This window comes from Macaca thibetana, chromosome 20, assembly GCF_024542745.1.
Source record: "Macaca thibetana thibetana isolate TM-01 chromosome 20, ASM2454274v1, whole genome shotgun sequence".
Classification (NCBI taxonomy): domain Eukaryota; kingdom Metazoa; phylum Chordata; class Mammalia; order Primates; family Cercopithecidae; genus Macaca; species Macaca thibetana.
Window position 1 is genome coordinate 33260016 of NC_065597.1, and position 23936 is coordinate 33283951.

The following is a 23936-nucleotide window of genomic DNA, read 5'->3' on the forward strand; positions in this document are numbered from 1 at the left end:
CTTTGGGAGGCCGAGGCGGGTGGATCACTTGAGGCCAGGAGTTTGAGATCAGTCTGGCCAACGTGGTGAAACCCCGTCTCCACTAAAAATACAAAAATTAGCCAGGTGTGGTGGTGCGTGCTTGTAATCCCAGCTACTTGGGAGGCTGAGGCAGGAGGATGATTTAAACTTGGGAAGTGAAGGTTGCAGTGAGCCAAGATCGTGCCACTGTACTCCAGTACTCTTGTACTCCACAAGAGGTGGAGCCCAAGTGGAAATACTTGCTCACTTCCTGCTGTGTGGATGGTTCCTAACAGGCCACAGACTGATAATGGTCCATGGCTGGGGATTCAGAAGCCCGCTGCATTATATCATTCTTACGCCTTTGCATCCTCATAGCTTATCTCCCATCTAACAAGTGAGAACATACAATATTTGGTTTTCCATTCCCTAGTTACTTAGAATAATGACTTTTGCCATTTTCTTACCGAAGTAGGTGGTTTTTACATTCCTAACTGTATAAATATAACAAGAAATGACACTTACTGCTCTGCCTGTTTTATTTAGTAAAACTAAGGATTTCAAACAAGGTTCATTTAATGCCAGAATTTCTCAATGTTGATGTTGAGGCTGGTAGCATTTTTCTGAAGTTACATTTCTGTTTCAGTATTGAAGAATGTCGCAATATAATCATGCAGTTTGGTGTTCGGGAGGTCACAGCTGCCCAGGTTGCAAGGGTTTTGGGAATGATGGCTCGAACTCATTCAGGATTAACAGATGGCATTCCATTACAGGTGTGTTGAATTCAGCTATTTTACCAAGTGAGTTAATGTCCTGTCCTCTCTATTTTTTTTATTAAATTACAATATGATTGATTGCTGTGTCAACCAGAAGTGAACATATGGAGTAGTTGGGTTTGTTTAATTCAAGTTTTACTTCTACAGAGTATTTCTGCTCCAGGCAGTGGGATCTGGAGTGATGGGAAAGATAAAAGTGATGGAGCACAGGCACACACGTGGAATGTAGAAGTCTTGATTGATGTTCTTAAAGAACTGGTGAGTATATGTGATGATGGTTTTTGATTTGTGGTATTTGGATGATATAGTCCAAAGAAAGCAAATTTTTAAGAATTTTCCACCTTTGTTAACTCAAAAAGTAATAAAGTGTCCAAGTTAATTGTGTACTGGAGACAGTACATAATCAAATTTAAATTTTTTCATTAGGGTTGTTACCTTGTAACTTGGGGTGCTACTGCTAAATTACTCTTTGTCTATGGTGAATAAGAATAACAAAAATCATTTATCTTGCCGCTTCTACTTTGGTTGTAAACTGAATGAAAAATAAACAAAGTACCTCTATTGAAATACTGAAGGGCTTAAATAAGACATAAAGGAATTGAACTGTATTTATTTTTGCTTTTGCTATGTTGCCCATATTGGACTTTAACTCCTGGGCTCTAGTTAGTGATCCTCCCACTTTTGGGAGCCAAGGGTTGGGATTACAAGCGTGAGCCATTGTGCCTGGCCTAGAATGGAACTTTTGTTTTTGTTTTCTTTTTTAGATGAAGTCTCACTCTGTTGGCCAGGCTGAAGTGCAGTGGCATTATCATGGCTCACTGCATCCTCTGCCTCCTGGGTTCAAGCATTTCTCTTGCCTCAGCCTCCCAAGTAGCTGGGTCTATAGGCATGTGCCACCATGCTTGGCTACTTTTTTTTTTTTTTTTTTTTTTTTGTATTTTTAGTAGAGACAGGGTTTCATTATGTTGGCCAGGCTGGTCTCAAACTCCTGACCTCAGGCAATCCGCCCTCCTTCCAAAGTGCTGTGATTATAGGCATAAGCCACTGCACGTGACCCTAGAATGGAACTTTTAGATATTAAGAGGTAGTGTGTGTAATAAGCCAGGTGTGGTGGCTCACTCCTGTAATCCCAGCACTTTGGAGGCCGAGGCAGGTGGATCACATGAGGCCAAGAGTTTGATACCATCCTGGCCAGCATGGCGAAAACTTGTCTCTACTAAAATTAAAAAAAATTACCTGGGCATGTTGGTGTACTTCTGTAATCCCAGCTACTTTGGAGGCTGAGGCACGAGAATCTATCGAACCCAGGAGGCAGAAGTTGCAGTGAGCTGAGATCATGCCACTGCAGTCCAACCTGAGTGACAGAGTGAGACTCTGTTTCAAAAAAGAAAAAAAAGAATGGGTTTCTTAAAATTCACATTTAAAATTTTGTAAGTAGAACATCTAAATTGAATTTCAGATTTAATATGGCCTTTTGGACAATGTATCAAAATATACACATATTCATTACATTTTAAACTGCTTTGGTCTTTTTTAGAATCCGAGTTTGAATTTCAAGGAAGTAACTTATGAACTGGACCATCCTGGATTTCAAATTCGTGACAGTAAAGGACTTCATAATGTGGTTTATGGCATTCAGAGGGGTTTGGGTATGGAAGTGTTCCCAGTAGACCTCATATATAGACCTTGGAAACATGCTGAAGGCCAGGTGAGTGAGTGAGTGGTATTTAGCTATAGAAGGGGGGATAAAACATGACTTATTCTATATGTAGTGCCATCTACCCATTGATTGAAATATTCTTGTAAAGTAGAATATGTTATACATAGCACAGAAAAGCAAGGACTGTCATAAGTATTGAAGGAATATTATCATAGTTTTAGTACTAGTCAGACTCCTTTAAGCTGTAACTGTCAAGTTGTTTTCCCAATAGTTTAATGATGTGTTCGTTTCCAAGGCAACATTAAGTTTCCCTAATTGGCTCAAAAAAGTCTTTTAACAGTTATGATTGAGAATCCACACAGGGTTTCTTTTTTTTTTTTTTTTTTTTTTTGAGACGGAGTCTCAGGCTGTTGCCCAGGCTGGAGTGCAGTGGCGCGATCTCGGCTCACTGCAAGCTCCGCCTCCTGGGTTCACGCCATTCTCCTGCCTCAGCCTCCTGAGTAGCTAGGACTACAGGCGCCCGCCACCGCGCCCGGCTAATTTTTTTTGTATTTTTAGTAGAGACGGGGTTTCACTGTGGTCTCGATCTCCTGACCTTGTGATCCGCCCACCTCGGCCTCCCAAAGTGCTGGGATTACAGGCTTGAGCCACCGCGCCCGGCAAGAATCCACACAGGGTTTCATTGTGCACCTTTCATGTGTCTGAATTGTGTGTGGTTTTCAAAGGGCAGGTAATTAAGAATTTTTTTTTTTTTTGAGGCGGAGTCTCGCTCTGTCGCCCAGGCTGGAGTGCAGTGGTGCAATCTCACTACAAGCTCACTGCAAGCTCCGCCTCCCGGGTTCACGCCATTCTCCTGCCTCAGCCTCCTGAGTAGCTGGGACTACAGGCGCCTGCCACCACGCCTGACTATTTTTTTTTTTTGTATTTTTAGTAGAGACAGGGTTTTACCATGTTAGCCAGGATGGTCTCGATCTCCTGACCTCGTGATCCGCCCGCCTCGGCCTCCCAAAGTGCTGGGATTACAGGCATGAGCCACCATGCCTGGCCATAATTAAGATTTTAAAAGGGAAATTGCCATGCTAATAACCTTAAGATTGACAATAGCCTAATGAAAACATTTCAGATTTTATAGCATTCACAGTCATTTATGGTGGTAAGCATTTTCTTTCATTGCAGCTCTCCTTCATTCAACATTCCCTTATAAATCCAGAGATCTTCTGTTTTGCTGACTATCCCTGTCATACTGTTGCCACTGATATTCTGAAAGCACCACCAGAGGATGACAATCGAGAAATTGCCACGTGGTAAACACTTTGATTCAGCTTTCATTTAAAGGATTACTTCTTCTTTTGTGAAATATAAAGTTAATAGTAAGCCAAATACATAGTTAACAGGTTTAAATGAAGCAGTAGTTTTAGTGACCCTACTTAAGTATTTATAGAGGGGATTGTTGGATAACTTATTTTTCAGTCCCTATCGTTAGTTATATCTTGTAGGGTCTGTCCTTAGGTGTTCTTTTAAAAGCATCAAATCTGAAAGTATCAAATGTTGGAAAGAGGTTTGTACTTCCTCCTTTCTCCCTTAATGTTGAGATTTCTTCTCTGTAGAGCTTATGCCTTTTTTTTGATTTGTAAGTTGCTCAAGGTGCCCAAACTGTCAAATATAATAGTTTTCTTTTCTTTTCTTATATATTTTATATTTTTGGGATGGAGTCTCACCCTGTTGCCCAGGCTGGAGTGCAGTGGCACAATCTCAGCTCACTGCAACCTCCACCTCCTGGATTTAAGCGATTCTTCTGCCTCAGCCTCCTGAGTAGCTAGGATTACAGATGCTCACCACCGTCCTCGGCTAAGTTTATATATATATATATATTTTTATATATATGTGTGTGTATATATATATATATGTATTTTTTTTTTTTTTGAGACGGAGTCTTGCTCTGTCGCCCAGGCTGGAGTGCAGTGGCGCCATCTTGGCTCACTGCAAGCCCCGCCTCCCAGGTTCACACCATTCTCCTGCCTCAGCCTCCTGAGTAGCTGGGACTACAGACACCGGCCACCACGCCCGGATAATTTTTTGTATTTTTAATAGAGACAGGGTTTCACAGTGTTAGCCAGGATGGTCTCGATCTCCTGACCTCATGATCCGCCCACCTCAGCCTCCCAAAGTGCTGGGATTACAGGCATGAGCCACCACACCCGGCATATATATATATATTTTTTTATTGAGATGGTGTCTCGCTCTGTTGCCCAGGCTGGAGTGCTGTGGCGCAATCTCGGCTCATTGCAAGCTCTGTCTCCCAGGTTCACACCATTCTCCTGCCTCACCCTTCCGAGTAGCTGGGACTACAGGCGTCCGCCACCATGCCTGGCTAATTTTTTTGTATTTTTAGTAGAGACGGGGTTTCACCGTGTTAGCCAGGATGCTCACGATCTGATCTTGTGATCCGCCCACCTTAGCCTCCCAAAGTGCTGGGATTATAGGCGTGAGCCACCCCGCCTGGCCTAGTTTTATATTTTTATTAGAGATGGAGTTTTACCATGTTGGCCAGGCTGGTCTTAAACTCCTGACGTCAAGTGATCCATCCGCCTCGGTCTCTCAAAGTGCTGGGATTGCAGGCTTGAGCTACTGCACCTGGCCGAATCTAATACTTTTCAGCTAAAGTATCTAGTTTCTCTGAGTTCTAGTTTCAAATTTTCGAGGTAGAATCTTAGTCCGGCCCAGTGTCTAGATCAGGTTTCTCTTGGAACTCTGTCCCATCATTCCTCTCTGCGAATGTGTGAAGAAAGAATGGTACAAGTACTTTCATCATTGTTGAAGTACACAGGGCTACAGGGAGAGAGCGTGGCCTGAATTTTTCCCCAACGGGATCTAGTTCATAATGTATCTTCAATTTTTTTCTATCTATACCCTCCCAGAACACGTTTCTGTTATTTTTTTTTTTATTTTTTATTTTTTTGAGACGGAGTCTCGCTCTGTCGCCCGGGCTGGAGTGCAGTGGCCGGATCTCCGCTCACTGCAAGCTCTGCCTCCCGGGTTTACGCCATTCTCCTGCCTCAGCCTCCCGAATAGCTGGGACTACAGGCGCCCGCCACCTCGCCCGGCTAGTTTTTTGTATGTTTTTTAGTAGAGACGGGGTTTCACCGTGTTAGCCGGGATGGTCTCGATCTCCTGACCTCGTGATCCGCCCGCCTCGGCCTCCCAGAGTGCTGGGATTACAGGCTTGAGCCACCGCGCCCGGCCACGTTTCTGTTATTGATCAAATAATTGTCTTTACTTTTTTTGGTGGTGGTGTGTCCTTTTCTTAGGTGGTAGCCAACATTAGATTTGTAAGCTTGCTTATTTTTTTCCTTATGAGTCTGATGTATATAGTAGTATTTCTTCTTCATTTTATTTGAACAGATAAAGGCCTCTTTCCATTTTTATAAAACTTAAATACCATTATCACTTTAACAAATAACAGTTCCTTAATATACCTAGTTATTTACATTTAAGTTCTTCAATTGGCTCAAAAATGTCTTTTAATCTTTCTGTGATTGAGAATCCAGACACGGTCCATAGTTTCTTTTATTCTGTAAATCTATCTTTGTTCTCTCTTTTAAATTTATTTTTTGCCATTGATTTGATAGAGAAATCTAGCATTTGTTCTCTAGTCTACCCCATGTTATTTTCTTACTTGTTTTCTTGTGGTATTTACTTCATTCTCTATCCCCATGTTTTTCATGGGCTGAGGATAGAGTTAGATCTTCAGGCTCAGTTAAAGTCAACCAGATTCAACCTCTTGGGGCAAAAATAATTCTTAAGAGAGTGCTGTGGACTTCAAACTTCTAATATTAAAACATGACACCAACTTGGTTTTGTGCTTACAAGCTGTTATCACTTATTTTGAAAATTAATCTGTATACTTGGATGTTCATTGATAAAGCATGTTTCTTCCTTTCTCGTTAGGAAGAGCTTGGATTTGATTGAATCTCTGCTGAGGCTTGCAGAGGTTGGGCAGTATGAGCAAGTCAAACAGCTCTTCAGCTTCCCTATCAAACACTGTCCCGACATGCTGGTATTGGCCTTACTACAAATTAACACCTCTTGGCATACCTTGCGCCATGAACTTATCTCCACTCTGATGCCAATTTTCCTTGGAAACCATCCTAACTCAGCTATTATTTTGCACTATGCATGGCATGGGCAGGTAAGATGTGACCTTGTGCTTACCATTTTTTCATCTGAATAATTGACTTTCAGAGTGTTGAGGAAGCTCAAGCAGAGAACTTTTTTTTTTACATCTCTGAATTATTATGACTTTAGAAGTCATACTGTCATAAAACTTGTTTTATCTGTTAGAATCATGTGAGGAATAAAATATAAGATCCGAAAAGCAAGGAGGCAAAATAATATTTAATGATTTTATTTTCTTTCCCCCCCCCCTTTTTTTTTTTGAGATGGTGTCTTGCTCTGTCGCCCAGGCGGGAGTGCAGTCTGGCTCACTGCAACCTCCATCTCTTGGGTTCAAGTGATTCTCCTGCCTCAGCCTCCTGAGGAGCTGGGATTACAGGCATGCACCACCTTGCCTGGCTAATTTTTGTATTTTTGGTAGAAGCGGGATTTCACCATGTTGGCCAGGATAGTCTCGAACTCCTGACCTCAAATGATCCATCCACCTCGGCCTCCCAAAGTGCTGGGATTACAGGCATGAGCCACCACACCCGGCCAATATTTAATAATTTCAGTATTAAGAAAGGTCTGTATTGCTGGGGCATCCCTTTTCTTTTTATACTAAGGAACTTAAACATCTATCATGGAGGCAGAAGGTACTGATGTCGTATTTTCACGGGAAATGAAAGAAGATCACAGATCAATTTAATTAGCATTCTTTTCTAATTTATCTAAATCCAACATTTACATTTTATTTCAGTTTGTGCTGAAATGCCTTTCAAGCCCCTGTGCTTTTCACCTCTAATTTTGTAGAATGTGTTTGGCAAGTAAGTATTCTTTTGTCCACTGATTTTTTTCTCTCCCCCACTTTTTTTTTTTTTTTTTTTTGGAGAGAGGATCTTGCCCTGTCACTTAGGCTGGAGTGCAGTGGTGCAACCATGTCTCACTGCAGCCTCAACCTCCTGGGCTCAGTCAGTCATCCTGCCTCAGCCATCCCAAGTAGATGGGACCACAGGCACATGCCACCATACCCAGTTAATTTTTTGGATTTTTGTAGAGACAGAGTCTTGCCAAGTTTCCCAAGCTAATATCCTACATTATATGATACATGTAGAAAAAAAAATTTTTCTTTGCCTTTACCTCAGGTGTCCTTTTTAGTTACTTTTTATCCTTTACCCATTCTTGTAATAGTTTATATTATATACAAGTGCTTTTTACAAATTAATGAAATAAGGCTCTTTATTGTAAGTGAAAAATGATAGCCTTAGTTCTAGGTCATTCAGTTAGTTTCTCCTCCTTTCCTAGAGACTCAATTAACATTGTAGACTTAACAGTTTACAAAATGCATGATAAACATTTAACCAAGCATTTGCAGTCCAGATGGTCTTCATTCCTTTCTCACCAAAGCTGTGAGGTAGAAAGGGCTGGTAAACAAGCTGCATCTCCTCACTAGTGATTGAATACTTGTTCTAGCAGACCATCTGCCACTCTAGGACAATTAACTGGGATATTACTTGGACATAGCAATAGTAATGATCTTGCTGTTGCTTCTATGATAAATACTCACTGAGTTCCAGCTATTTGCATCATTCATGGTTATTTCTGAAAACCAGTCTACCTGCCAGTAAAAAAAAAGAAATGGAATAAAAAAAAATCAAAGATTCTTGTTTGTGGAAATAAGATTTAGAATGTGTGTACAGGTGCCATTCCCAGAAGTAGTGATACATCCAACACTATACTGTGCAACATGAGAAATAGTTACCTCAAACTGTTTTGTTTTTATTCATATACCAGTAATTTGCATTTTAAGTAATTATGTAAACTTTATGTAACCTCATGTTCACATAATCTAGTTCACATTTTATTTTTGAAGATGATAGGCAGACTTAATATAGGACAGATAAGTTTGATGAATGACTGTATGACCGAAGTTTAGGAACAGGCTTTATTTGGAATATGTAGAGGTAACTTGGCTTTGCCATAAAGAATATCATGGTAATTGCATAGTTTGAGGCCTGAACGTAATGTCAGCACAGGTATACCTGATTTTTATACAAGTTCTAGTAAAATTAACCGGGCATTTGTAATAATATCTATCACAGTGTTTAGCGGTATATCTATTTAATCTTTCTTCCCCTTCTTAGGGACAGTCTCCCTCAATTCGCCAACTTATCATGCATGCAATGGCAGAATGGTACATGAGAGGGGAGCAGTATGATCAGGCCAAATTGTCTCGAATACTTGATGTGGCCCAGGACTTGAAGGTGAGTTCAGCAGGACAGAGTGACACCAATTTATTTACTAATGAGAAATAAAGGCCGGGCGCGGCAGCTCAATCCTGTAATCTCAGCACTTTGGGAGGCCGAGGTGGGCGGATCCACGAGGTCAGGAGTTCGAGACCAGCCTTACCAAAATTTGGTGAAACATCATCTCTACTAAAAACAGAAAAATTAGCCGGGCGTGGTGGTGCACGCCTGTAATCCCAGCTACTCGGGAGGCTGAGGCAGGAGAATCGCTTGAATCTGGGAGGTGTAGGTTGTGGTGAGCCAAGATTGCGCCACTGCACTCCAGCCTGGGCGACAGAGCAAGACTTCATCTCAAAAAAAAGAAGAAAAAAAGGAAAAAAAGTAAATGCTTATGTAACAAAGATGCTCTAGGAATAATTCACATGTAACTAACTCCTAGAATGAGTTGAGATTTAGAGGTTTCTTGAAAAGGATAGGAAGGAGAGTGACTTTAGGTAGATAAAAGTGTTTTTGATTGATCTTCCATATATTGTAAAGCTGTTTTATAGTGAAAAATTAGCTTTTCTCATAAGTTATATTAGATGCAGTTTTTGGAGAAACTAGGCATGTTTTTCCCCTTAAGCAACTGTCTGAGAATCAACAGGATCTTTTGATGAATTACTCTGTGTCTTTTTTTTTTTTTTTTTTTTTGAGATGGAAACTTAGTCACCCAGACTGGAGTGTTGTGGCGCCTCTTGGCTCACTGCAACCTCTGCCTCCCAGGTTCAAGTGATTCTTCTGCCTCAGCCTCCCGAGTAGCTGTGACTACAGGCGCCTGCCACCATGCCTGGCTAATTTTTGTATTTTTAGTAGAGACAGTGTTTCACCATGTTGGCCAGGCTGGTCTTGAACCCCTGACCTCAGGTGATCCACCCGCCTTGCCTCCCAAAGTGCTGGGATTACAGTCGTGAGCCACCATGCACAGCATGGACTCTATATTATTAATCACTAGGTGCATTAATGTACTGGTGATGTAGTCGTGCTTAAACCTGTGTTTAGATTTTGAAAAATGGGTAGGGATAATTATTCATGCTTTCAGTCTTATTCTGCTCTAGGTTTAGTTATTTTAAAAAGTACGGTAAAGTTTGTTTGGAAGGTAGTGTCATGTATTCACCTTTAAAATGTGATCATTATTTTAGAAAATAATGACTAATGTTACCACCGAATAGTGCTAAGCTGTTTAAATTGTGACCAAGGAAGTATTAGCAGTGTGTTTTATTTGAACTTTGTGGAAAGCAAGAAACAGAATGTGGGACAGAGATAGTTTCTTAATTGCTCCACTTGCATTTTCTAATATGCTTTGTCCTTTAGGCCTTGTCAATGCTGCTAAATGGTACTCCATTTGCCTTTGTTATTGACCTTGCTGCACTTGCTTCACGTCGTGAATACCTCAAACTTGATAAGTGGCTCACAGATAAAATTCGAGAGCATGGGGTAAGCAGGATTTGTTCATTTATTTTTCCTCTTAAATTTTGGTGGCTAAAATGACTAAAGTACAAGTTTCAAAATTTGTGCAGCAGTAATAAACTAAAAGTAGAAAAATTTAAAAGAAACAACTTTTTGCAGTGGCAATGCAGATGTTATATATTTTGGATTTTAGTTATAGTGCTTGGTAGTTATCTTTAATCCAAAAACATTTAATATAAATTTTAAATACACTGAGAGACTTTTCTCTTCCTCAGGAGCCTTTTATCCAGGCATGTATGACTTTTTTAAAGAGACGGTGTCCTTCTATTTTGGGTGGACTTGCCCCAGAAAAAGACCAGCCCAAAAGTGCTCAACTTCCTCCAGAAACTCTGGCGACAATGTTGGCCTGTCTGCAAGCTTGTGCGGGGTAAGAAGTACATGGATGAATATGACTGTCTTTGAATTGGATTATATGAATAATTGTAGATTTGTGGAAGAAGAGGTTCAGTGAAAGTTACAGCAGTTTAAGATGGTCCAATGTTTTTTAAGTCCAAAGTCCTATACTATTTATGATACATACTAGATCCATTTGAGTTAAGGTTTTGTATCTGGTGTGAGATGGAGGTCCAAATTCATCTTTTGCATGTGAATATCCAGTTGTTTCAGGAGCATTTGTTGAGACCACTACTTTCTCTTTTGAATTATCTCAAAGCAATTGCCTGTAGTGCATGGGTTTGTTTGTGGTCTCTCTCTTTTAAGTGGCAAGGTCTTGCTGTCGACTAGGCTGGAGTACAGTGGTGCAATCATAGCTCACTGCAACCTCAAACTCCTGTATTAAGCAATCCTCCCACCTCAGCCTCCCAAGTACCTGGGACCACAGGCACATGCCACCCCTCAGCTGTTTAAATCATCTTCTTCTTCTTCTGTTTTTTTTTTTTTTTTTTTTTAGAGATGAGGTCTCAGTATGTTGCCCGAGCTGATCTCAAACTCCTGGGCTCAAGTGATCCTCCTGCCTCAGCCTCCAAAAGTGCTGGGATTACAGGTGCGAGTCACCACACCCGGGCTGTTTTTGGTTTCTTAATTCTGTTGATCTGTGTCTCTTAGGCCAGTTCCACAGTCTTGATCACAAGAGATTTTCAGTAAGTTTTGAAATTGGGGATTATGAATTTCCCAGGTTTGTTCTTTTTTAAGATTGTTGCAGCTCTTCTGGGTTCCTTGAATTTTCCTAGAAATTTTAAAATCAGCTAGTCAAGCCTGGGTGCAGTGGCTCACGCCTGTAATCCCAACACTTTGGGAGGCCGAGGTGGGTGAATCACGAGATCAGGAGATCAAGACCATCCTGGCTAACACAGTGAAACCCCGTCTCTACTAAAAATACAAAAAAATTAGCCACGCGTGGTGGCAGGCACCTGTTGTCCCAACTTCTGGGGAGACTGAGGCAGGAGAATGGCGTGAACCCGGGAGGCAGAGCTTGCAGTGAGCCGAGATCCCACCGCTGCACTCCAGCCTGGGCGACAGAATGAGACTCCGTATCAAAAAAAAAAAAAAAAAAAAAATAGGGAGATCAGCTAGTCAATTTTTGCAAAAAATTTGCAAAACAGCCTACTGGGAATGTTGAGAGTATTATGTTGAATTTTTAGCTCATTTTCGTAAGTACTGCCATCTTAATAATAATGTCTTTTTAATCCATGAATCTGGGATGGTTTTCTACTTATTTAGGTCTTTTAATTTTTTTTTTTTTCTTTTTGAGATGTTGTTTCACTCTTGTCGCCCGGGCTGGAGTGCATTGGTGCGATTTCGGCTCACTGCAACCTCCGCCTCCCGGGGTCAAGTGATTCTCCTGCCTCAGCCTGCCGAGTAGCTGGGATTACAAGTGTGCACCACCACACACATCTAGTTCTTGTATTTTTAGTAGAGACAGGGTTTCGCCATGTTGGCCAGGCTGGTTTCAAACTCCTGACGTCAGGTGATCTGCCTCAGCTTCCCAAAGTGCTGGGATTACATGTGTGAGCCACCACGCCTGGCCTCTTTAATTTTTTTCAATGATATTTTTTCATTTCAGTGTACATCTTGCACTGATTTTGTTAAATTTTTTAAGTATTTATTTAACTTAAATTTTTTTTTTTTTTTTTGAGACAGAGTCTTGCTGTCTCGCCCAGGCTGGAGTACAGTGGTGCGATCTTGGCTCGCTACAACTTCTGCCTCGCAGGATTAAGTGATTTTCCTGCCTGAGCCTCCCAAATAGCTTGGACTATAGGGATACACCACCCCTCCCAACTAATTTTTGTATTTTTAGTAGAGATCAGGTTTCACCATGTTGGCCAGGCTGGTCTCATCTCCTGACCTCTAGTGATCTGCCCGCCTTGACCTCCCAAAGTGCTGGGATTACAGGCGTGAGCCACCACGCCTAGCATTAACTTAATTTTTGTGTGTGTGTATGTTCCCCAGGCTGGAGTACAGTGGCATGATCATGGCTCACTGCAGCCTCCACCTCCCCCGCTCAAACTTCAGAGTAGCTGGCATTACAGGTATGCACCACCATGCCCAGCTGATTTTTTATTTTTTGTAGAGACAGGATTTCACTGTCTTGCCCAGGCTAGTGTTGAACTCCTGGGCTCAAGGCATCCTACCACTTTGGCCTCCAAAAGTGCTTCAATTAATTATAGGCATGACCTTCTGCACCTGGCCTATCTTTGTAGATCTATCTGTTACTGAAAGTGGAGTATAGAAGTATTCAATTTTTTTTTTTTTTTTTTTGAGTTGGAGTTTTGCTCTTGTTGCCCAGGCTGGAGTGCAGTGCGTGATCTCGGCTCACTGCAACCTGCACCTCCTGGGTTCAAGCAATTCTCCTGCCTCAGCCTCCTGAGTAGCTGGGATTACAGGCATGCGCCACCAAGCCCAGCTAATTTTGTATATTTAGTAGGGACGGGGTTTTTCCATATTGGTCAGGCAGGTCTCGGACTCCTGACCTCAGGTGATCCGGCCACCTTGGCGTCCCAAAGTGCTGGGATTACAGGTGTGAGCCACCATGCCTGGCCCAATTTTTTTTTTTTTTAATTTTTTTACTTTTTTGAGACAGAGTCTGGCTCTGTCCCCCAGGCTGGAGTGCAGTGGTATGATCTTGGTTCACAGCAACCTCCGCCTCCTAGGTTCAAGTGATTCTTGTGCCTCAGCCTCCTGAGTAGCTGGGATTACAGGTGCTCACCACCACACCCAGATGATTTTTAAATTTTTAGTAGAGATGGGATTTCAACATATTGGCCTGACTGGTCCCAAACGCCTGACTTCAAGTGATCCACTCGCCTCAGCTTCCCAAAGTGCTGGGATTACAGGCGTGAGCTACTGTGCCCGGCCTCCTGTTATTTTTTTGACCGTCTTTTTCTCCCTTCAGTTTTGTCAGTTTTTCCTTCATGTGTTTGGGGCTTTGTTTTTAAGTATATGTTTTTGTAATTGTTACATACTTCTTTATTTTATTATTATTTTTGAGATGGAGTCTTGTGTCTCGCTCTGTCGCCCTGGCTGCGGTGTGGTAGCACTGTCTTGTCTCACTGCAACCTCCTCCTCCTATGTTTCATTGATTCTCCTGCCTCAGCCTCTGGAGTAGCTGGGACTACAGGCGTGCGCCACCATGCCCAGCTAATTTTTTTTTTTGTACTTTTAGTAGAGATGGAGTTTCACCATGTTTCCCAGTGTGCCCTTGAACTCCTGACCTCAGGTGATCTACCCGCCTTGGCCTCCCAAAGTGATGGGATTACAGTCATGAGCCACCATGCCCGGCCTTAATGGTTACATATTTCTGATGGATTGACCCTTATTGTAAAATGTCTTTGTCTCTATTAACAGTTTTTTTCTTAAACGTTTGTTTTGTGTGATACTAGTATAACCATTATAGTTATCTATAGTGGTTTGCTTGGTATATCTTTGTTTTTTTTTTTTTTTTTTTCCCTCAAGCTATATGTGTCTTAATCTGAAGCAGGTCTCTTTTAGAGAAGGTATGGTTGGAGTGTGTGAATTTGTGTGTGTATTTACTACATTCTGCCTGTCTTGCATTTAATATATTTATTGACAATGTAGGGCTCTTTTGCTGTTAATCTTTCTATCTCTTGTCACCTTTGTCCCTCTGTTCTTCTATTACTGCCTGTCTTACTGTTAAATAAATATTTTGTAGCGTACCATCTTAACTCCTTTGTTTCTTTGACTTTATTTTTTGTTTTGTTTCTTAGTGGCTGCCTTGGGTATTAAAACTAACATTTTAACTTATTCCAATCTTTTAGTTTCAGTAGGATCCAAAATTTTCCTTTAGTATGGCTTCGTCCCCTTTGCCTTGATTTTTGCCATTATTGTCATACAAATTATACCTTTATACATTATATGATCACCAAAAGGTTTATAATTCATGCAGTTATTTTTTTGAGGCAGGGTTTCATTCTGTTGCCCACACAGGACACGATCACAGCTCAGTGCAGCCTCAGCCCTCCAGACTCAAAGCAATCCTCCCAGGTATCTGGGACCACAAACATGTGCCACCACACCTGATAAATTTTTTTATTTTTTGTAAAGTTGAGGTCTCAGTATGTTGCCCAGTCTGGTCTCGAACCTCTGGGCTCAAACTGATCTCCCATTTTAGCTTCCCAAAGTGTTTGGATTACAGCAATGAGCCACTGCACCCAACCCGGTTGTTCTTTAATTAGAAGATTCATACTGTCCTTCGTATTTACCTGTGTATCTTTGCCAGTATTTTTTCATACGGATTCAGGTCAGTGTTCAGTGTCTTTTCATTTCAGCCAGGATTCTTGAATTTTTCTTGTTTCAGCAGGACTGCTAGCAATGAATTACCTCTTTTTGTTATCTAGGGAATATCCTAATTCCTCCTGTATCTTTGGGGATAGCTTTGCCAGATGAAGGATTCCTGGTTGGCATTCCTTTTCTTTGAACATTTTGAATATGCTCCCCCACTGCTTTCTGTCCTCCATGGTGTCTGATGAGACATCAGCTGTTAATTTATTGAGTATTGTATGTGATGAGTTGCTTCTGTCTTGCTGCTGGTAAGATACTCTCCTTGTCTTTTTTCTTTCATCAGCTTGATTATGTTGTTCTAGGTGTGAATCTCTTTGAGTTTATTCTACTTAGAATTTATTGAATTTCTTGGATGTCTAGATTAATGTTTTTTAAAAAACTTACAGGGTTTTCAGTCATTATTTCTACAAATCTTTCCGTACCTTTTTCTTCTCTCTTTGTACTCCCTTTATGTTTGTGGTGGCACACTCAGTGGTGCTCCACATGTCTCTTGAGTTCTCAGCCCCTCCCACCCCGTTTTTTTTTTTTTCTTTTTTTTTTTTTTTTTTCATTTTCTCAGGCTAGATAATTTTAATTGATCCATCTTCAAATGAACTCTTTTGTCTGCTTGAATGTATGGTGGTTAGTGAAACTTTATTACAGTTACTGTACTTTTTCTGTTTGGTACGTTGTAGAGTGTAGTATCTGACGGGAAAAAACAAATTTCTGTTTGGTTCTTGGCTTTTTTTTTTTTTTGGCTAATTTCTATGGACATGCTTTTTGAGATAATATTCTTATGCTTTCCTTCAGTTCTTTTGATATACTTTCCTTTAAATGTGTTCAGTAGTGGCTGGGTGTCGTGGCTTCAGCCTGTAATCCCAGCATCCCTTTGGGAGGGCTGGATCACCTGAGATCAGGAGTTTAAGACCAGCCTGACCAACATGGCAAAACCCCGTCTTCATTAAAAATGCAAAAATTAGCCAGGTGTAGTGACAGGCAACTGTAGTCCCAGCTATTTGGGAGGCTGAGGCAGGAGAATTGGTTGAACCCAGGAGGCGGAGGTTGCAGTGAGCCAAGTTTGTGCCACTGCACTGCAGCCTGGGCAACAGAGTAAGACTCTGTCTCAAAAATAAATAAAATAAAATAAAAATAAAATAAATAAAATGCAAATAAATGTGTTCTCTGAACCTATTTAAGGTAACCGATTTGAATTCCGTGTCTAGTAAGGCCAACAGCTGTGCTTCCTCAAGGATCATTTCTGCTGATAGCTTTCCAGCCCTTCGTGTGGGACACCCTTTTGTTTCTTTACAGGTCTTGTAATTTTTTTGTTGAAAACAGACAACTTTAAATAATATGACATTTCCTGAAATCAGATCTTCCCTCTTCAGCAGAGCGTATTGTTCGTTATTGCCCTTTTTCTGTTTAGTGACTTTCCTAAACTAATTCTCTTCTTTATAATAGTTGGCTACTGAAGTTCCTGCTTGGTTAGCCTTGTTGTCAGCTAAGATTGACAGAGATTTTCTTAAACCTAATCTTGGGAATCAATAATTAGTTTTTACTCTGGGAGAGTCTTAGATGTTCTTTGGGGCTGACTTTCAGCACTAAGCCAGGCAGTTCACAGCCACCTTAGTCTTTGCTTCTGAAGTTTTTTTTCCTCTCTCTCTCTTTTTTCTTTTTTTTTTTTAATTGAGACAGAGTCTCACTCTGTTGACCAGGATAGAGAGCAGTGGCACGATCTCAGCTCACTACAACCTCCACCTCCCGGGTTCAAGCGATTCTCCTGCCTCAGCCTCCCGAGTAGCTGGGATTACAGGTGCACACCACCACGCCTGGCTAATTTTTGTATTTTTAGTAGAGACAGAGTTTCACCATGTTGGCCAGGATGGTCTCGATCTCTTGACCTCGTGATCTGCCTGCCTCGGCCTCCCAAAGTGCTGGGATTACAGGCTTGAGTCACCGCACCCGGCCCAAAGTTTTTTACAGATTTTTTTTTTTTTCCGAGATGAAGTTTTGCTCTTGTTGCCCAGGCTGGAGGTTGGCTCACTGCAACCTCCACCTCCTGGGTTCAAGCTGTTCTCCTGCCTCAGCCTCCCAAGTAGCTAGGATTGCAAGCATGCACCATTACACCCAGCTAATTTTGTATTTCTTTTAGTAGAGGCGGTTTCTTATGTTGATCAGGCTGGTCTCGAACTCCCAACCTCAGATGGTTCGCCCACCTCCCAAAGTGGTGGGATTACAGGTGTGAACCACCATGCCTGGCCTTCTTTACAGATTTTTAGTTAGCCTGTGGTTTGCTCCAACTGTGATAGTCTTCCATCTCGGACAGGCAGTCAGTTTCAGACAATTACTTTCAAATGTTTTTTGCAAACACCTCATGCAGGAAAGGTTTTTGTTTGGGTCAGTTTTTAGATCAAATAAATCCAACCATGTCATGGTGTTCTCATACAGACTCCCTATACAGGTGAAATCATGACAGTTCTCTGAGAAGGAGACTTTGATGTTTTAACCCTGTTTTGACTCACTTCTCAGGCTTCTGGTTTTCATTGTGATTGAGAGCTGTCAGCTTCTAAGCTTGCTGTGTAGCTGGAGATGGGAATAATAGGGTAAATTAATATGCTAGAAAGCTTGATAGTCTCTTGAATAAACGTTTCCTACTTGTTTATAAGCCTTTGGTTAATTTCCAAAGTTCTGAAAAAGTTGATTCAGATACTTTTCTAGTTGCTTGTATGAAGGAGAGGAAGTCAGCCCATACCCTATCGTTTTGCCTTGTGAGAATGTATTTTTTTTTTCTTTTTTTTGAGACGATGTCTTGCTCTGTTGCCTCCGATTAGCTGGGATTACAGGCAAATACCACCATCCTCGCCTTTTTTTTTTTTTTTTTTTTTAATGGAGCTTCACCATGTTGCCCAGGATGGTCTCTTCCTATGCTGGGATTACAGGTATGAGCCACCACACCCGGCCAGCATTATTTCTTTTTGTTGTTGTTTGAATAGTCTCGCTCCGTTACCCAGACTAGAGTGTAGTGATGTGATCATGGCTCACTCACAGGCTCAAACAATCCTCTCTGCATCCTAAAGTCCTGGGATTATTGGCATAAGCCACCTATGCTCAGCCTTTTTTTTTTTTTTCCCCCTTGAGGTCTTACTGTGTTGTTGAACAGCCTGAAGTTCAACAGGCACAATCATAGCTCAGTGCAACCTTGAACTCCTGGCTTAGTCTTCCTGCCTGAGCCTTGTGAATAGGTGGTCCTATAGACGCATGCCACCATGCTTGGCCTGATGGTCTTTTTGTCATAATTAGAGAGAAACATGCCTCTAACACCTAGTAGTAGAAACCAATGATACTAGGCTGGGTGCAGTGGCTCACACCTGTAATCCCAGCACTTTGGGAGGCTGAGGGTGGGTCACCTGAGGTTGGGAGCTCAAGACCAGCCTGATAAACATGGAGAAACCCCGTCTTTACTAAAAATTAGCCGGGCGTGGTGGTGCATGCCTGAAATCCCAGCTACTCGGGAGGCTGAGGCAGGAGAATCGCTTCAACCGGCAGAGGCAGAGGTTGGGGTGAGCCAAGATCTTGCCATTGCACTCCTGCCTGGGCAACAAGAGTGAAACTCTGTCTCAGAAATAAAATAATAAAAGAAACCAATGATACTGTCTACAAACATTCCACATTGCACAAGACTGCCTTGTACAAGAAATAATTATTCATTCCAAAGCACTCTGCTCTATAAGCTCTAAATGTTCTGCAGTTTCAAGTTCTAAAGTGTAGCCTTTTACATTTATACATTTTAATCCATCTGCAGTGGAATATTCTGCAGAGTTAATTGCTTGTTAAAATTGCACAGAATGTTTTTATTGTAAGAAGGCAGTTTACCTAACTTTTGGGTTTCAATTAATTTCTTTTTTTTTTTTTTTTTTTTTTTTTTTGAGACGGAGTCTTGCTCTGTCACCCAGGCTGGAGTGCAGTGGCCGGATCTCAGCTCACTGCAAGCTCCGCCTCCCGGGTTCACGCCATTCTCCTGCCTCAGCCTCCCGAGTAGCTGGGACTACAGGCGCCTGCCACCTCGCCCGGCTAGTTTTTTGTATTTTTTTAGTAGAGACGGGGTTTCACCGTGTTAGCCAGGATGGTCTCGATCTCCTGACCTCGTGATCCGCCTGTCTCGGCCTCCCAAAGTGCTGGGATTACAGGCTTGAGCCACCGCGCCCAGCCTCAATTAATTTCTTTAATTGATCTCTTAGCAGTACTTGTTGAAAAATTTAATAAGATAATGTATCCAAAGTATTCTGAGTCTATACTGATGATAATAAATGCCAGAGAAGGAAAGTTATTTCAACTAATACATACAGAAGTTACTATGATGGAGTTGTAATTGTTAATGTGTGCTAATAGTAATGGGTATATGTTTGAAGAGCAGGATAATTATGTAGTTTGAAAATATCTCTCCACAAATTACATTGTAATTACAAAGGGGGAAAACAACTTCAGTGGAGAAACCTGTCAGATACCATGTTAATCTGTTGATCAAAGTGATCACCATGTGAAACCTACATCATGTGTTTTATAGAATGCACTGAGAAGAATTCAAGGTAATTTATGCCGTAAGGTTGTGATACCTAATTTGAATTTAGAATATCAGACAAATCAAGGGACATTCTACAAAACAACTGACTTATACTTTCCCCCCCTTTTTTTTTGAGGCAGGGTCTTGCTCTCTTGTCCAGGCTGGAATGCAGTTGCGAACTTGGCTCACTGCAACCCCTGCTTCCTGGGTTCAAGCGATTCCCTCAACCTCCTGAGTAGCTGGGACTACAGGCGCACACCACCACACCTGGCTAATTTTTTGTATTTTTGGTAGAGATGGGGTTTTGCCATGTTGGCCAGGCTGCTCTTGAACTCCTGACCTGAAGTGATCCACCTGCCTCTGCCTCTGAAAGTGCTGGGATGACAGGTGTGAACCATTACACTTGATCCTGACTTGTACTTAAAAGAATAAAGTCAAGAAGGACACTTAAAGGCTAAGAAAATCTTTCAGATTAAATGACCTGAAGAGAGGTGACAACTTAATGCAATGGAATGGATCCTGTTCCAAGGGAAAAATAGCTTCGAAGAGCATTGTGGGAATAGTTGGTATAATGTGAACATGGCCTATTTATTTTATCATAGTTAAGCTTCTGATGTTTGATTTTACATGGCTATGTAGGAAAATGTTTTTCTTATAGAAAATACATAGTGAAGGCTGAGAATGGTGGCTCACACCTGTAACCCCAGCACTTTAGGAGACTGAGGTGGGCAAATTGCTTGAGCTTAGGATTTTGAGACCAGCCTGGGCAACGTCGCAAAACCCCGTCTCTGAAAAAAACATTTAAAAATTAGCTGGGCGTGGTCTGTATGTGTGGAATCCCAGCAACTGGGGAGGCTGAGGTTGGAGGATCATCTGAACTCAGGAGGCAGAGGCTACAGTGAACTGTAATTGCACCACTGCATTGCTGCCTGTGCGACAGTGAGACCCTGTCTCAAAAAAAGAAGAAAACATGTAGTGAAGCATTTAGGGATAAATTCATGATATATCCAAACCAATGCTGCAGGACAAAAAGTATAGAAAGAATGGTTAGATTAATAGGGCAAATGTATACCCTTGGCATGAAAAGCATTTGTGGGAGTTAATTGTAATATTCTTGCCTTCTTGCCACTTCCTTTTTTTTTTTTTTTTTTTTGAGACGGAGTCTCGCTCTGTCACCCAGGCTGGAGTGCAGTGGCCGCATCTCAGCTCACTGCAAGCTCCGCCTCCCGGGTTCACGCCATTCTCCTTCCTCAGCCTCCCGAGTAGCTGGGACTACAGGCGTCCGCCACCTCGCCCAGCTAGTTTTTTTTTTTTTGTAGTTTTTCGTAGAGACGGGGTTTCACTGTGTTCGCCAGGATGGTCTCGATCTCCTGACCTCGTGATCCCCCCGTCTCGGCCTCCCAAAGTGCTGGGATTACAGGCTTGAGCCACTGCGCCCGGCGACACTTCTTTTATTATTTATTTATTTTTTTTGAGACGGAGTTTTTCTCTTGTTGCCCAAGCTGGGGTGCAATGGTGCCATCTTGGCTCACTACAACATCCACCTCCCAGGTTCAAGCTATTCTCCTGCCTCAGCCCCCTGAGTAGTTGGGATTACAGGTGCATGCCACCATGCCCAGCTAATTAATTTTTTTGCATTTTTAGTAGAGAGGGGGTTTCAGCATGTTGGTCAGGCTGGTCTCGAACTCCTGACCACAGGTGATCCACTGCGCCTGGCCAGTTCTTGCCACTTCTAAGTTTGAAACTGTGTCAGAAATAAGAATTTATCCCTAAATAATAAAGGTGAATATTTTAATTTACTATAGTTTATTCTAAAGTGCCCATTTTATTTTTCTTCCTACTTTAATTTCTGAAACGATATGTCTTATTGGTGATGTGTCTTATAATTGGTGGAATTACTTTTTTTGTTTTTCCATAAGACATAAAATATTAGTGTGGCTTACACAGTTGAAGGCATTTGGATTCAATGTAGTATAATATAATTACCATCTACTGCTTTGTAGCCTGTTTTTCTGACCCGTGGCATTGGTCTTTTTGGAACAGTTTTTTTTAAATTTAATGGTTTGTTTGCTTGCATTTGTTTTCGTGATTGGTAAAACATAGATGTGGTTTTAAAGTCAAAACTCTAAAGCAAGATACATTTGGAGAAATCTTACTTTGAACTCTGATACCTCTACCTTGTTCTCCTTTTCTCCTGTAGTTAGCCACTGTCATTAATTATTTTGCATTATCTTATATTAAAAACACATACTCATTTGTATATTTATCCTTCACTGTAGAAGAGATAATATACAAGTTGCTTCTTGATCTTATATCCTAGAGTTCACTCCATACAATTAGAGAGCTTCCTTGTTTCTTTTAATTGCTGCATAATACTCCATTGAATGAGTATTCTGTACTTTAGTCAACCAGTCTCCTACTGGTGAAAATTCACTTTGTTTTCGCTCTTTGTATCACATATAGTGTTGTAGTGAGCAGTGTTTTGCACCCATCATTTTTACCAGTGTGTAATTGGACTACTAGAAGTGGATGTGTCAGAATAATAGGTAAATTCGTGTGCGATTGTGTTAGGTATTGCAAAATTTTCCTCCATAGGGATTTTTCTATGTTGTAAAACCAGCAGTGTTACAGCGTCTATTTCCCCACAGCCTTGCTAATACAGTATGTCCCCATTGTTATGGTGAGATATGTGACAACATGGAGATACGGTATCTCTATGAAGTTTTAATTGTTGTGGAGTATTTGGAATGCAGATACATTTGTAAGTGAAGATTCAGAGGGCCTCTTGTTTCCTTAAATTTGAAATACCTTTAATTATTTTGAGCATTTTTGTGGAAACTAATGTTCTACTTGTTTCTAAAGTAAATAAGTAGACCAATACCTTTAGGAATGTGAGGCTCCCTTTTCTTTTTTGTGGTCTGCATAGCGTAACAATAGGAATGCATTTCTGAGATATGTGTCATTAGGCAATTCTGTCTTTGTGTGAGCATTATATAGTATACTGGTAACAAACCTAGATGGTATAATGTACTGTATACAGTTTGCCTATGTGGTATGGCCTATTCCTCCTAAGCTACCAACCTGTACAGTGATGTTACTATACTGAATAATTTGAAGGCAATTATAACACAGTGGTATTTGTATATTTAAACAGAAAAGGTACAGCAAAATATGATATTAGAATTTGTGGGACAACCATTATATATGTGATCCCATATACCATTTTGTTGACTGAAATGTCATTATATGGTACGGGACTGTATTTTTCTTCCTGGCTTCAATGGACATAAAACAACTTGTTTATTTCATTTGTTTCTATGTTCAAACTATTGTCATTTTGCTGGCACAAGTAAAAATTTTCATAGATTTTTCTCTATCGATTTAATGTAATACAGGCTTATTCAGTACTGTTAGCACCCTAGTCTTTTTTTTTTTTTTCCTCCAAATGTGAAACCACTTTCTTTTCTGAGTGATCACTTTTACTTCTTAATGCCACTAGTAACATTCTGAATTTAGGTGGGAAGATTTAAGACTAAGTTCATGTACAGCTGCTACTGCTTTTTTTTGTTGTTTAAGACAGAGTCTCTCACTGTCGCCCAGGCTTGAGTGCAGTGGTGTGATCTCGGGTCACTGCAACCTCCGCCTCCCAGGTTCAAGCAATTCTCCTGCTTCAGCCTCCCGAGTAGCTGGGATTACAGGCACCTGCCACCACACCTGGCTAATTTTTTGTGTTTTTAGTAAAGAAGGGATTTCACTGTGTTGGCCGGGCTGGTCTCAAACTCCTGACCTTGTGATCCACCCATCTCTGTCTCCCGAAGTGCTGGGATTACAGGCATGAGCCACCGTGCCTTGCCCTTTTTTTTTTTAATTAATTTTTTTAGAGACAGGGTCTTCTTTCTCTAAGACTGGAGTGCATTGATGTGATCATAGCTCACTACAGCCTTGAAATCCTGGGCTCAAGCACTCCTCCCACCTCAGCCTCCCAAGTGGTTAGGACTACCGTCATGTACCAACACACCTGGCTAATTTTGAAAATTTTTTGTAGAGATGAATTCTTGCTGTGTTCACAGGCTGGTCTTGACGCTCCTTCCTCAAGCGATCCTCCCACCACCGCCTTCCTCCCAAAGTGCTAGGATTATAGGTGTAAGCCACCTCCACCTCCCAGCTATCATGTAGAGCTTCTGTTTTTTTTTTTGATATGGAGTCTCACACTCTGTTGCCCAGGCTGGAGTACAGTAGTGCAATCTCGGCTCCCGGGTTCAAGCAATTCTCCTGCCTCAGTCTCCTGAGTAGCTGGGATTAGAGGTGCCTGCCACTCG

The 23936-nt window shown here is 41.4% G+C and overlaps 1 protein-coding gene across 6 annotated transcripts in view; it reads left to right on the forward strand.

Moving 5' to 3' along the window:
- Positions 1-23936, forward strand: part of CNOT1 (CCR4-NOT transcription complex subunit 1) — a 108068-nt gene that overhangs the window by 40955 nt on the left and 43177 nt on the right. For all 6 annotated transcript variants that reach the window (XM_050772858.1, XM_050772861.1, XM_050772860.1 and 3 more), the window contains exons 9-16: positions 647-773; positions 924-1034; positions 2314-2484; positions 3613-3740; positions 6385-6625; positions 8733-8852; positions 10185-10307; positions 10556-10707. In XM_050772858.1, the coding sequence (XP_050628815.1) occupies positions 647-773; positions 924-1034; positions 2314-2484; positions 3613-3740; positions 6385-6625; positions 8733-8852; positions 10185-10307; positions 10556-10707 (1173 nt within the window). The remainder of the gene's footprint in view (positions 1-646; positions 774-923; positions 1035-2313; positions 2485-3612; positions 3741-6384; positions 6626-8732; positions 8853-10184; positions 10308-10555; positions 10708-23936) is intronic.